Consider the following 14,859-nt stretch of genomic DNA (forward strand, 5'->3'; position numbering starts at 1 on the left):
AGCGGGCTTAAAAGTGGTTGTTACTGCACTTCGCCCCTTATTTGTCCAAATTCTTTAATGAAGCCTTTTGGGGTTTTTTTATTTTTTTGGGGGGGAGGGGGGAGGGGGGTAGAGAATTAAGAGGCTTTTCTTTGTTTTGAAAGTGTTCTGTACAACTATCAAATAACTTGATAGGTAACTTGTTCTATAAAGTTACCTATACAGAAATTAAGCTCTTAAATTATATAAACTAAATACTACAGTGCAATTTAACCGATTATAACATGTTATCATCTATTTTCCAAATTATCATATTAGAAGTTATGATGCATGGCCTTAATGTTCTTTTTTTTCCTAAATATAATTTCAAATGAAAACTTCCAATTCTTTTGGTCGCCTCACTGATTCACATATCTTTAGTTTTTTTTCCTCGATTCATGAGGGGGAATCATATGCCTTTTGTCAACTGAAAATTTACCAAGGTGATAAAAGAAAGGTGCATTTGCAGTTAAATCGTTGTAATTGGATAAAGTTATTAGGATCTGAAGACCAAGGAAAGAAAGGGTGGGGGCAACTGACTGATATATCCAAAAATGTGGGGATAATTTGGATACATCAGAAAATCATGGTCCATTGAACTGAAAAGTCTCCCCTTTCTTAAAGGAATCAAATATATATATACAGCTTTGTTGCAATGCCAAGCCACTGTGAATGGACATTGAAATTCTCTCTTGGGAATGTTATACTAATTTGATTAGTATCAAACACCAATAATCTCTCTTATAACAACCAATTACACACAACAATAAGACCGGTACCTTTTCCAGCCAAAGCTACAGATCTCAAAACAACACCTGCAATTCATACGGAATCCACCCCTTCAACTTGCTGCCGAGCTAGGTATCTCTCTCTTCTTTCCTTCTACAAAGCACAAATAAGGAGGGAAAACTAGGATTATGAAACAAGAGCGGGAAAAAGGAATTACTCCACAATATTAGTTTTATAAGTTGAAATAGTAGCTAACCCATTCATCTATGACGAGCCCTTCGCCGATAAACTTTGGACCTCCGTCTTCTGCAGGCTTCTTGCGAGCCTCAAGAGCAGCATCTGCTTCCGCCAACTGGCGTTTCAGTTTTTCGAAAGCCTTCACATTACAAAATGAACAAAAACTTAAAAGATGCCCTTTCTCTACCTTATTTCCCATACACAGCCCCACTATAAGGAATGGATTTTTTGTTCTTTATATTTCTGAGGTACAAATTAATGAAAAGCTGGCATGATAGCTTTGATGTTGGCTATAATCTATACTTACTGGACTAGGACGTTCCACATCGAGAAAGATGACCCGCAGAATTTGCTCTACAGCTACTTGATCCTTTTGCTCATCAAACTAAAAAGAACATCATGCGATGATTAGAGTAAATTTGAATAGGTTTCCCCTATAAACACTATGCAGTTCATAACATAATTAAAAGTACATCTTTTAGCATGGATGGAAACAACTTTGCTGAAGTGTAATACTATGCAGTTTATCACCCAGTTAAGTTTGGTGGTATAATTCATCACATTATCGTTGAAACGAATACCTGAGGCAGAACCCAATTTTCTTTTAGATAAATCAGAAGTAGGCCTTCTCCATTAGAAAATGATAATTGAACACCCCCCCCCACACACACAACCTCCCCCCACCCCCCACCCACCCCACCCCATCGTAAGAATCCAATTTTCTTTTAGATAAATCAGAAGTATGCCTTCTCCATTAGAAAATGATAATTGAACACACACACACACACACACACACACAACCTCCCCCCCACCCCATGCCCCACCCAAAAAAAAAACAATTGACTGAACGTAATAGGAGAATAGGACAAATTAAAATTAGTCTCTTTTATCACAGAAACTAAAAGTGCTGAAGCACATGCTAAAAAGGAGAGACTTCCTAGCAGAGAAGTATCCACTAACCAGTTCAGGTACATAGTCCATAGGTCCTTTCACCTTGAGGCTCATGATCTTGAACTTGACCTTGCTCTTCTGGTCCATTGGTTTTTCATTATTTTCTGGATGCTCTACAAACTTGAATACTACAATATTGACACAAAGTCAGAATGAAATACTTGCACAACATAATTATTCAATTGAAGAGAGACAATTATATCTTGCATACAAGAAGGGCGTTCACAAGAAGAATATGAAAGGACATAAACTAAGGGTGACGAATATTACCAGTTGCAATGATGCTCTCACCGGGGGCGAGAATTGCTCCAGGAGGACGCATGAAACAGCTTTTTGGTGCAGTTGTTTGGAACTAGTGCACAGCAGACAAACAGCACCAGCCATGTAAACAGAACAGCGCATATAAAAATATTTCAAGATATATTCTCAAAAAAGTTTCAAACTAAAGTAAATAAAAGGATGGGGCTAAGAGAGAGTGAGGTGCCCTTGTATTGAAAAGAGACAGGAAATTATGTGTACCTTGAAAGCTACGTGAGACTTGCTAGAGTTTTTTATCTTGATAGCACTTCGAACTTGCTTACCAGGTTCATCTGGCAAAACAAAAGAGGCATCACATAAAATGAGAAATGCGTTCAAAAAGAACATAAGGAAGGGAAACTTTAACTGGACTATTCAGAGCCAAAGACTTCCAGGAGAAACATAACATAAGTTATCTTTTAGGAGAAGTCAGAAATGCATATATATCTTTGACAGATGAAAACATGTCCAGCATAATAGAAGTAAAGAATAAATGAAAAATGGTAATGCTCAGATGCAGTCTCTTACAAAAGATCCAAATGCATAAAAGAACTAAACTAGCCACCAACTTGCAAAGCCATGAAATCAGATACAAATATTGCATTCAACAAGTCATAAGCCTGAAACCAGGCTACATCAAGAGAAGAGATAATGCAGTAAATGACAATAACATTCCGTAGTTAAAGATCACTTTTGTCATTTACCACTATTCCCACACTGATCATTTGCATATCTCCTGAAATGGACTTTTAATGCACCTGCTTTTCACTGACGACCTACTAGTGTTTGTTTGATCCAATTTACTTTATATCAAATTAACACAGTCCCTTAAATTATTTACTTATATGTACTGCAATATGGTGGAAATTAACTTGTGGAGATAGATTTTTCATCTACTGCCTTACCGGCTTCAGATCAGACATTAAATTGTGTGCGTGCAACGGGAAATTTTCTTAGAAAATGAGTTCCTGCCTCCCTGGTGTTCGGTTATCTTGAAATGTGGAATGCTTTCCGCAAGAAAATATTTTCCGCCAAAAGGGAGAAGATAGCATCACTAATTTATCGATGGAACTCAGTCTTTTACGAAATTCTAATTCTTACTCCATAGACCTTGTTTTCAACCTTCCACACAAAAATTATCATCAAAACACCATTCTCATACAAATTGCATAATTACCATATGTCACCAACTTTTATATTGAACCAAACACTAAAAAATGATCCAGGAAATGATTTCTTAAGGTTAAATAATTTCCACGAAAATATACTCTGTGGAGAACGTTTTCTTCTATACCAAAAAAACCCCAAGTCTCCGTGAAAGCATTTTCCTTGCAAAACATTTTCCTCCATACTAAGCGCACCAGGGATCATAAAACATTAGCATGTCTTGATACAAGCTTGAATGAGGGGTCAGCAAAACACTGTTTTTTGTTCCAAAAACAAAAGATGCTTGAAAATATTCTTTGTGAAAACATTTCTTCTACACTGAAAGCAACTCTAACTTTCCATGAGAGCATTTTCCATGAAATACATTTTCCTTCACACCAACACATGGGGGATAAAGGCTAGCATGTCTCAATCAAGGGTGTTGAATCCCCCTACCTGAATTGTTACATTGTGCAAATACGATAAAAATTAAATTTTTGGTATATATATAAACTTGGTAGATATATAAACTGTTGAATCTCCTTAGTAAGGCTTTATATCTTAAGGGTGACATTTTATTTTTTTGAATCCTCTTACTCGCTCAAATCCTAGCTCCGGCACTGGTCTCAATACAAGCTTGAATCGAGGGGCTCAGCAAAACACTGCCTTCTGTTCCCCAAAAAAAAAAAAACAGATGGGCTGGCATTTTTAAGCAAATGTGATCTGCTATCAACTATATTCTTCTCATATCAAGTCGGCTAGACTGTTTGTTTTCCTTTATTATCCAACATCGCTAGTAAACTAACTACTTAGGAATTTGACCAAAAGTTTAAAAAATTTATTGCAATGGCGAGACAATATAATCTAAACTATCATAATCATATAAATGCATCGCTAAGCCCCTACTCAAATATTTATGAGTCCGATCAATGATGAATGTCTTAGCTATAGCCGTTAGTTCTACCAAACACGGCTAATTTTAACAAAGTTGACCCACAAACACTAATTTCAACCGTAGATCAGGCTAATTCAATGAGATTACAGATAATTCAAGAGAGAGAAAAAAACGAAGGGGGCAGAATAGAGACTTACAAGGAAAATATAGCTTATTGGAAGGATCAAGTTTCAAACGACGTCGCGCAGGAATCAGAGACCTCGCTACTGAAGAAACGGAGCTGGAACTGTTGGTACGAGGAGTCGATCCATCATCCAGAGAAGTACTTCCGAGAGATTGATTCTGTTGAGTGCGGTAATGATGAGTAGTAGTATTATGCGAAGATGAACGCGAAGTGGTCGTCGTTGACGTTGACTGTGCGTTTCGAAAAGGGAGCTTGAACAGTCCCCAAACTTTACCGTCCTTCTCGTCGGCGATCGCCATCAGACGCCAGAAACTGAGCAACTTCGCCGGAGAATCTGAGGTTCAGTACGACGTCGTCGTGTTTCGCTCCTTTTTTGAGAGCGTGTTGAAATTACCTTTTCAGAAGACTAGGGAGTTGAAAATTTGGAAATGCAACGGGATAGTTGGATATTTGGGGGGGCGGGGGTTATTATGTAGTTCTGTATTTATTAAGTGCTGGATTTTGTTCTGTTATTTATGCTCCACTTGAAACTGAATAGTATCCCTCTTCGTTTACTTTTGTTTCATTCCTATTTTTGTCGTTAGTAAATAATCTAAAATTTATTATTATTATTAATGGAGCTTCAAATTTAAATGGATGAACTTCATGTGTTCAAATTATTTTATTAAAAATATTCAAATTTATTCCTTAACTTTTGGCTATAGTTTACATTACCCTGAGCTCCTTTACGAGTCAATGGCAAAAGTAAGGCTTCTTTTTAAAGCCGAAGTAATATCATAAGAAAAGTTAAATGGAGGGCAAATTTGCTTAATTAAAATAGAAAATTTAATTTGCTTACAGTTGATTAATAGAGTTAATTTACAAATTAAAATATTATCTTTTAGAAAGTATTTAGTTGTATATAAGTTTTTCTTAATTTTATAAAAAGTAAAAGAAAAAAGTTACATTGAAGAAGTAACATATCGCAAGTATTATTAAGTATATTTATTTGAGGAGTTTCACTAACAGCTTGTTTGGATGGTCGTTATCTATTGTATTGCATGTATTATTACTTTAAATATGATATTTATTTTGGTTGTTACTTAAATTTTATTGTATCGTATCGTTATATCTATCGTTACGTAACGACGAAATGTGTCACTTTATGTAACGGCCGATTTGGTGTGGTTGCGTCGTTATCTTGTCTTTTTCTCTCATCTCACCCTTTACTGTTATTAAATAATTTTATTTTATCATTTACCCTACCTTTTATATAATAAATTTACCCCGTATCATAATTTTTTTTATAATATTATAAATTTATTCTTCATATTGATGGTGCATGATATCGTGAAAACAACGGCAAACGATGCAATCTATCCAAATATTGTATTTATCAAACAATATAGTATAATATAATACAATATAATACAATACGATATATTATGAAACGACCGGTAACAACCATCCAAACAAGCTGCAAGGAAAGTGAATATACGGACTAATTAGGAAAAGAATGACATGCCACTGGGAATAAATGGACTAGTTAGAACTCTTCACTGTTGATTGCACATAAAATTACTAAAATAAAATAGACGGTAAGGGATGATAATCTTAATAAAGAAGCAGGGGCGTATCTATGTATTGGAACATGGGGCATGTGAAATGCTTCTTTCTTTAATATTATATTTTTTGAATTTTTTTTAATTATATATGTGTACACCCAAACTCAAAGAGTCATATGGTTTAATAATTATTTGATGAAACTTTACAAGTGAAGTTAGAGGTTGGGATCTCAGTTTATAGACACGTCTAATGTACCTTCTTGTGTTTTAATTAAGCATTTTTTTTCTTTTTGTTTCTTTTTTATATTTGATTTATTCATTGAAAATCCTCAAATCTAACACATTAAAATCCTTAACCTCCCTTTATCGTAGCAAAATTTTATATAATTAAAATTATAGCAGCGAATGATGTAGCATGGTTCAATGATTCCAGCATTTTTTATATGGAGTATAGGTATATATGTTAAAAATCACTAAAATTGCAAGAAAAATTTTAATCTTAACCTATAATTTCTAATAATAATGAATTCATGGTAAGAATCTAAAGATTGAACCCGTCAAATATATTCTAAATTCACATTTTGTAATAGTGCATCCATCTTCATGAAATTCTGGATCCGTCTCTGTAGAGAAGAGTATATAACATGAATTAAAAAATGATCTTTGACAATAAAATGTAAAATGTCCAATTTATCATTTGTTAGAGATCAAACAAACTTTTAGTTTTTATTGCTTAAACTCCAATTAAATTTCGACATATTTTCATAATCTGTATTCCTTTTCTTCTCCTCTTCCCTTTAAATAATTTTCCCTCTTATCTTCTAATTACGCTAATTTAAATCATGGGGTATGTTGTTAAACTACCTTTTGTTCTTTAGGGCTTGATTGACGGGAGCATAGAGATACGACGTCGTCCATTAGGGGTCTTTGCCACGTGAGACCGGCGAGCATATTAAAGCGATTGCTTCTTTTGGTTTATATATTAGGGGAAATTATTTAATTTGGTTTTGACGCATGAAAATTTTGACTTTGAAGGAAGAGAGTACTTTCTTTTGTTAAGTGGATGTCACTATTAGTGATTGGTCAAGGAAGTTTACTTAATTATAAGTTGATTGATTAATTAAAGTTTATGCCTTGTATATAAGAGTGGCGGAGTCAGGATTTTCATTAAGAAAAGTCAAAATATAAAGAAACAAACACACCAAGAAGTCAAGTGGTGTCATTATATAGTATATATACATATTTTAAAAACATTACCAAGCTATACAATGTAATTTTTCGGTGAAGGGTGTCGGTTGACACCCCTTTGGTGCTTGTGGCTCCGCCACTACCCTATAAGAAACATTTTTAATAGCTTTAAAACACAAGAATATTTGTGTGAATTACCATTTATCTTTACTTAAATATTTTGTTTAATTAATACTCCACTAATTAAAATAGTAATGGTAGATCTAAAAAAAGTAAATGAATTAAGTGATTCATCTTAGGCAGTGGATTAAGTAAGTGGATTTTGATTAGGCTTCCAACTTATTTATTTGTACTGTTCTCTCCCAAAATGTTTGACTTTTTATCTGTCATATAGTCAAATTAAGTTGGCTTATTACAATGTATACTTTTACCATATTGATATGGGAAATAATGCTTCGTATAATTTTTTAATATTTAAATTTGGTTTTGGCGAATAAACATGTTATGTTGAATTCTGCAAATTGCTTAAATTAATCTTCAACAAACAAAAGAGGACAAATTAGAAGGGGTTTCAGTTCAAGAAGAAGAGGAATGTCACCTATTCAAAATTTAGCTGCCTAGACCTGTACAAATGCCAGTTTGACTATTGTTTATACCCTTCCTACATGTTTCGTCTTTCATTAAATTATCATTCCAAATGACTTGTTCAATGATTCCTTTTACAGTTGTGAGTAAATACAGACTTACGGTTATCGTTTGGATTTCAGGAGCTAAAGAGTTTATAATGTCTATTTCTTAGGGAAGTCTTGTCAAATAACTTGGCTTTCTTTTCTTTTCGTGTGGTGAAAAGTGAGCTGCATATGTGGATGCTTCTTTTGATAATAATAATAATATTAGGCTACTAATTGGTCCAGCACACCATATAACACTAGGCCCAAATCTCATAAGTATATGTCCTTTCAGCTCTGTCCTTTGAAATCTACATCAATTTTTTGAAAATCTCCACCATTGGCAAGTTATTAACCTTTTAAGAGAGTGTGTGTGTGTGTGTGGGGGGGGGGGGTCTTGATCATAAAACCTTGGCCCAAATGGTGTAACTGATCAAACTGGTGAACGTATTAAAAAACAAATGCTGACTAGTAATCGCATTTGAATGCGACTAATAAATGTGATTATGCAGCATTTCACAAATATAAGTCGCATTTCCCAAATGCTATGTATAAGTCGCATTATACAAATACGATTTACATGTCAGCATGCTACAATCGACAATCCCTACTTTTCTTCTTGGACAGCTATAATTATCTCGTAAGATTTCACTCTTTATGTATCAACCCTAAAAGCGAACTTCTTCCCTCACCACAACAATACCATCTCTTCACTAGGGGTGTACATAGGTCGTGCTAGTTCGAATTTTTTAATTATCAAACCAAACCAATGGTATCGGGTTTTTAAATTTATAAACCAAATCAAATCAACAAAGTCGGGTTTTTCAATCTCGATTTTTTGGGTTTTCGGGTTTTTTTCCGGTAAAGTCTTCATAGCATAAAATATATAACTTGTGCTCTAAATATTTCTTAAATCCTAGTAAAATACAACTATATAATATATTTTTCAAGAAACTAACACAATAATATGAGATAAGTCATAGCATTATACTAAAATATTCAATAACAAAGATAAAATAATAAAATTATATAAAATAAATTTTGCTAATTAATATGCCATAATGAAAATTAACATAATCTAAAAATACTATATATGTCATGCTAAAATAAGTATAGCTAATAAGTACTAATATTAATTACATAACGAAGCACTAAAGAAAAAGATAAATTAAGTTATGCATTTTCATTATAAACCAATGTAAAACTAAAATAATTATCCAACACTATCGTCATTCCTAGTATTGAATTGAATATCTTTTGTTAGCATTAATATTGATTTGAACTTTGTTTGAGTTACTACATTTATGGGCTTTAAAATTTATTTACCATTCAAGAATGTTAAGTCTAAATTTGAAATAATACGTGAAAAGATAAAACTGTGAAAAAGTTTAAGAAATATTTATAAATTACATTACAATAAATATTTATATGTATAAAATATTTTTAAAAATTATATAAATGTACTATCGGGGTTGGTTTGGTTTCGGTTTGACTTTTTTTAGTTAAAATCAAATCAAACCAAACCAATTATGGTCAGGTTTTATTTTTCAATATCAAACCACATTAATTTTTTTTTTATTTGACTCAAATTATCGATTTGAACGGTTTATTGTATACCCTACTCTTCACTCATCAACGAGGAAGCCCAAGTCTCACGCGACAGCCACTTAGCTCTATTGATAACAGCAAAGAAGAATGGCCACCAACATGTTCACTTCGAATCCCTGGTCGACCCTTGTGTGCCCACCAATACGTCAATTGATCATTAGATGGAAAGATGTGCCTCAAAGTGTTATGTGACTGACTAGTTAAATATTTCATGGACCCAAAGATATATACTTTCTTCTCTATTTCATTATATCTCATCAATGAGCGTAAAGCCTTTTTTTCCACGAGACTGTCATCTTATGACAATTTAACTATGTGGAGCGGAGGCACCATTGGCAAGTTAGGGGTGTACAAATTGTATAGGAAAAAAAATAACATGACACGTAGCCGCTTAAAGGAAGGATACGTGAAACACAAGATAGAGATAGCCACTGAACATAGCTAATTCGCTTGTCACCGAAAGGAATAACTATCATAAAAGGAGTATTAAATGCTTTGCGTCCGGTAACATTTAATACAGAATATTTTGCAGCATTAAGGATAATGACCCATTACAAGGAATTTGACATTTATGTTTAATGTTACATCTTCATCAATGACCCTCATAATTGACATTAATGAAAGACATGATCCTAGGACTTCCTTCCCTAGACCTAGCTATAAATAGAGAGTTCAATTATCATTGTAGGGGGGAATTTTCTGGCTAACTGACATTATATTCTATACAGCATTTTAATACAATTTTATTCTCTCGTTTTTGATCTTATCATTGTTGTGACCAGAAACCCTGTTCCCGGACTCATTAGCTCTGTCGTTCCATCTATATTCCAAGGCTAAGTATTTTATATTTCATCAGTTATTTCGCTACTTTTTGGATCAAATTAATTCACTTGTCTAGAAACAACGAACAAATTCAACTGTACCATTTTTCGAGTAAACAGTTTGGCGCCCACCGTGGGGCCTAGACAGTCGTGCAGTTAAATTGATCCTTGCCTTTTTTAATAACTGTTTGATTATTTTGTCTTAGCAAAAATCACAAAGGAAATGGCAGATAACACTGTCAACGGCACACGCAACCCTGAAATTCAAGGGGAGCAGTCTCATTTCGAGTATTCAATCAGTGACACTCGCAATGAGGGGAACGACTCCATACCGGTACATGACAGGCGGTGCCCTCGACAGGTTTGGGAGGCAACTCCTGATGATGCTCATGAGGAGCATGTAGCGGATGCAGTAAGGGTCCTGCAAGAGCAATAAACAATCATTCTAGGCCATCTCACGCGGCAGGATCAGGTTATGACATAACTAAAGCAGGCGTTATCCGGTGCCTCAAATAATGCAAACAAGCGAGATCCAATTCCTCCTGATGTTCCCACAAACCAGACGACGCGGAGAGTTGATAATAACACTCTTAGGGGCGAAGTTAGCTTCGACGGGGCTGGGGGAGTAGATTCGGCCTCAACAACGAGAACGATCTGTTCAAGGATGAACTTTTGCATTTCATGAAGGAAGTAAACACCCGCATGGATCAAATCCCGGGCACGCCACCAGTATTATAATGTCCAAACTAGAAAAAGTATATTCAATTACTGTATAAACCGTTCAAAATGCCCGAAGTGCCAAAGTATGACGGAACTTCATATCCACATGAGCACATTACCACTTACACAACAACGGTGAAAGGAAATGATTTAGCTCCTTACGAAATTGAATCTGTGTTGCTAAAAAAATTTGGTGAGACTCTCGCGAGGGGAGCTTTAACGTGGTATTCATTATTGCCCGAGCATTCCATAGATTCCTTCGAGATGCTCGCGAATTCTTTCATCAAAGCTCATGCCGGTGCCAGAAAGGTACAATCCCGAAAGGCCTACATATTCAGGATCGTGCAGGGAGAATTCGAATTATTACGAGAGTTGGTTACCCGGTTCCATAGGGAAAGGATGTTACTACCGACAGTCCCGGATGAATGGGCAGCTAAAGCATTCACCAAAGGTTTAAATCCGAGAAGTTCGGATGCTTCCCGAAAGTTGAAGAAAAGTCTGCTCGAGTTCCAAGCGATGACTTAGGCGGATGTCCACAACCAGTACGAGTCGAAAATAAGGATCAAAGACGATCAGGTTGGCATTCCATTGTCGACCAAAGGATGGGAGAAGAACAGAGAAAAAATGAAATATGATATTGACACGGATAGAAGGACATCGAGGGGCCGGTTTTCGCCCTATGAATGTACAGAAGGTCGTGGTTGAAGCCTCCGGACATCAGACAAGTTCACCGTTGATAGAAGGATTGATCGTGGCCGGAACAACAGATCACTGCAGGATAAAGAAATCTGGGGGTTGCGAGATTCTTCTTACCCAAAATTATTAGAGTATAACTTCAGTGTCAGTGTAGTAGAGTTGGTGTCGGCTATGAGGAATATCAAAAAGGCACGATTCCAAAGACCTATGAAATCTGATCCCAGTCAGAGGGATCTCAATTTATGGTGTGAATACCATAGCACTAACGGCCACCGGACTGGGGACTGTCGACACCTCCGGGAAGAAGTGGCAACACTGTTAAAGAATGGTCACCTTAGAGAATTCTTGAGTGACCGAGCTAAAAACAACTATGGTCGGAACAGGGGAAACGCAGAAACCTCGAAAGAATGAGAGGAACCTCCACGCCAAATGATCAACATGATCTTCGGAAGGAATAAGATTAATGGAGTCACCTTTTCGATAGCGAAGAATACAAAAGTATCGATAACTCATAATAAAAGGCTCCAAGAAGACAATATCACATTTACGGACGAAGATGCAGACGGATTACTGCTACCACACAATGACGCACTGGTAATTTATTTAAATGTGTTAGATTTAAAAATTAAACATGTTTTAGTGGATCCAGGAAGTTCAGCTAATATCATACAATGGAGAGTACTGGAGCAAGATAAACTCACAGGAAGCATTATCCTAGCAACCAAACTCCTCGTTGGATTCAACCTTGCAAGTGTGACAACCCGGGGAGAAATTTTGCTGCTCACGAACACTGAAGAAGTAATGAAGACAACTCTCTTCGAAGTGGTAGATGAATACATGGGGTATAACATCATATTGGGAAGACCATGGCTACACGAGATGAAAGTTGTGCCTTCAACATATCACCAATTGTTAAAATTTCCGACACCCAAGGGGATCAAACAAATAAGGGGCCGCCTGCAAGGACGCCTGACATATAAGGCTACATATGAAATCCATACATTATAAGGAAGACTAGGGAAAAAGAATACTATCAAGAACCTCATTATCTGCATATATATCATTTACCTCATTCCTTTTTTTAAAGCAATTCCACCCAACCAAAAGACGTCGCCCAACTGTTCTTAGAAGAAAACAGATCTTTCCAAACTGGGAATCAAAGCAGAGGAAATGAAAATATCCATTGTTGATTTAGTCCATGAACCAGATTAACTCAAAGGAAAGGTAGATTTCCTGTTCAATCCATTTTCATTTAATGACAGCGATTTGTTACAAAGGCTTATCATATAGTACCTCTATAATTACAATCTCATTAAGAAATAGTAGCAAATAAGTTATAAGATATATTTTGTGTTCTGCAAAAGTCTGACTCATTCACAGTCAAATGTACAATTGTACCTGCACTAGCCAGTCACAAAACTCTCTTTCCCTTATATATATATATACACACAACTTTAAAAAAAAACAGATGTATACATGTGATTTCTATACAAGATTTTGTTATACCTAGAACTTAAATTAAGGACCCCAACAGCTTAAGTACATGACAGTCCGAAGAGATTCTTCTGCTTGTTTTATTTTCTCAGACTTAGCTGCTTGGAGAGAATTGGAATCAAGAGCACCAGAGAACTTCCTCGTCTGCTTTGAAGATGAACCACCACATGAAGAAGAGTCCTTGAGAGTCTTTATTCCACTGTCACCTCGTCTTATTGCTTGATCCTTCACCCCCTGAATCATCCTCATCACAGCTTGCTGCAACGCCGCCACTCTACTCATGTACATACCTATCAATCTTTCTTGAAACAACAGAAAAAGCAAAGATAATTGAACTTTTTTCCAAGTTTTGTTTGCGTTTGTTTGGGGAATAGAGGAAAGGTATATATATATAGAGGAAAAAGTTAAGTAGATTTGTTCGATGGATTTTGGGAATCTGTTGACTACATAAAATAACCGGCTGTAAAGGATGGTAACTGGCGAAATTTCCGTACGGAACCGGGGTCTGTTTGTCTTTGGTTCAGCGTGCAACCGACACATGTCCGTTTAGCATTAATATTTTGGGTTCTCATCAATCCGTTGCTGACGTAGAACACTAACGGCAGAGTTGATAATGATGCCACGAAAATTGTAGGATATTTGTCAAACCGGCTTTATTTTTTTGTGGATCAACGGTTATTTTATGATTTTGTCCTAAGGAACGTTTCGTGATTTATATCCAACGGTTTGTATGATAGAATCATAGTAACTTGTGCCAGTATTACGTGGAATTAACCCTCTCTCATACTTATCTCAGATCAAAACAAAATACTTGGAGAAATTCTCTTCTTATATATCATCTACGCACGGTGTAGAATCTTCTACACAGTATACACGTACGAAGAAAAGAATAATTAAAATCTTTAGGCAGGAAAACAAAGTTGCAATCTCGTAATTGTATTGAGTTTAAATATACGCAATTAGTATAAAAAAAAAATTACTATATCAAATTATTCTTATATATTCTATCAAACAACATATCTTATTTTAAAAAAAATATAAATTCATATCTTAAGAAGATTTATCTGTAATTATAATAACTAATATTCAACGTGCAGTCGTGCACATTAAAGATAATTTTTGAAAGATCTATAAGGCGAAGCGTCAAAAATACTAACTTTTGCTTTTCTATTAACTTTTTAATGACTCAATTTATCTTCAGATAAAATTCGGAAAAAATTAGATAAAACTCCATATATATCATGAATAACTCCAAAGCGCTTTAATTCCAAAGTTATTCATTTTTTTAACCACAATACAATAATATATAGGGTTAAATATGATATGACGTGTAGTCGTCTAAAATGAGGACACGTGGAACCCAAGACGGGGATGGCCGAAGACCGAACGCAGTCATTTCGCTTGTCACCGAAAAGGATAACGTTCATAAGGGTGTGTTAAATGCTTTGCGCCCGGTAGCATTTAATAGGGAATATTCTACAGCATTAAGAGCGACGGTCCGTTATAGAGAATTTGGCATTTATACTCACCGTTACGTCTTCATTAATGACCCTCATGATTGACATTAAAGGAGGGCACAATCCTAGGACCTCCTTCCCTAGACATAGCTATAAATACTGAGCTCAACTATCATTGTAAGAGACACGAATTTTCTGGCAAAACT

At 35.4% G+C, this 14,859-nt stretch overlaps 1 protein-coding gene across 1 annotated transcript; it reads right to left on the minus strand.

Annotated features, from left to right (window-relative positions):
• Positions 1–612: 612 nt before the first annotated feature.
• On the minus strand, positions 613–4,905 carry LOC104106015 (vesicle-associated protein 4-2). The gene is made up of 7 exons (XM_070195627.1): positions 4,471–4,905; positions 2,455–2,525; positions 2,206–2,287; positions 1,945–2,063; positions 1,292–1,369; positions 1,004–1,123; positions 613–900 (listed from the first exon to the last, which is right to left on the minus strand). Exons 1-7 carry the CDS (start codon positions 4,754–4,756, stop codon positions 841–843), a joined length of 816 nt encoding a protein of 271 aa, XP_070051728.1. The 5' UTR covers positions 4,757–4,905; the 3' UTR covers positions 613–840.
• Between the last annotated feature and the right edge of the window lie 9,954 nt (positions 4,906–14,859).

Source organism: Nicotiana tomentosiformis, chromosome 2 (assembly GCF_000390325.3).
Source record: "Nicotiana tomentosiformis chromosome 2, ASM39032v3, whole genome shotgun sequence".
Lineage (NCBI taxonomy): Eukaryota > Viridiplantae > Streptophyta > Magnoliopsida > Solanales > Solanaceae > Nicotiana > Nicotiana tomentosiformis.

Coding starts and splice junctions, on each gene's coding strand:
- LOC104106015 (XM_070195627.1), bottom strand. CDS start 4,756: ATGGCGATCGCCGACGAGAAGGACGGTAAAGTTTGGGGACTGTTCAAG. Junction 2,526..4,470: donor CAATAAGCTATATTTTCCTT/GTAAGTCTCTAT, acceptor TTGTTTTGCCAG/ATGAACCTGGTAAGCAAGTT. Junction 1,124..1,291: donor ATGTGGAACGTCCTAGTCCA/GTAAGTATAGAT, acceptor TGTAATGTGAAG/GCTTTCGAAAAACTGAAACG.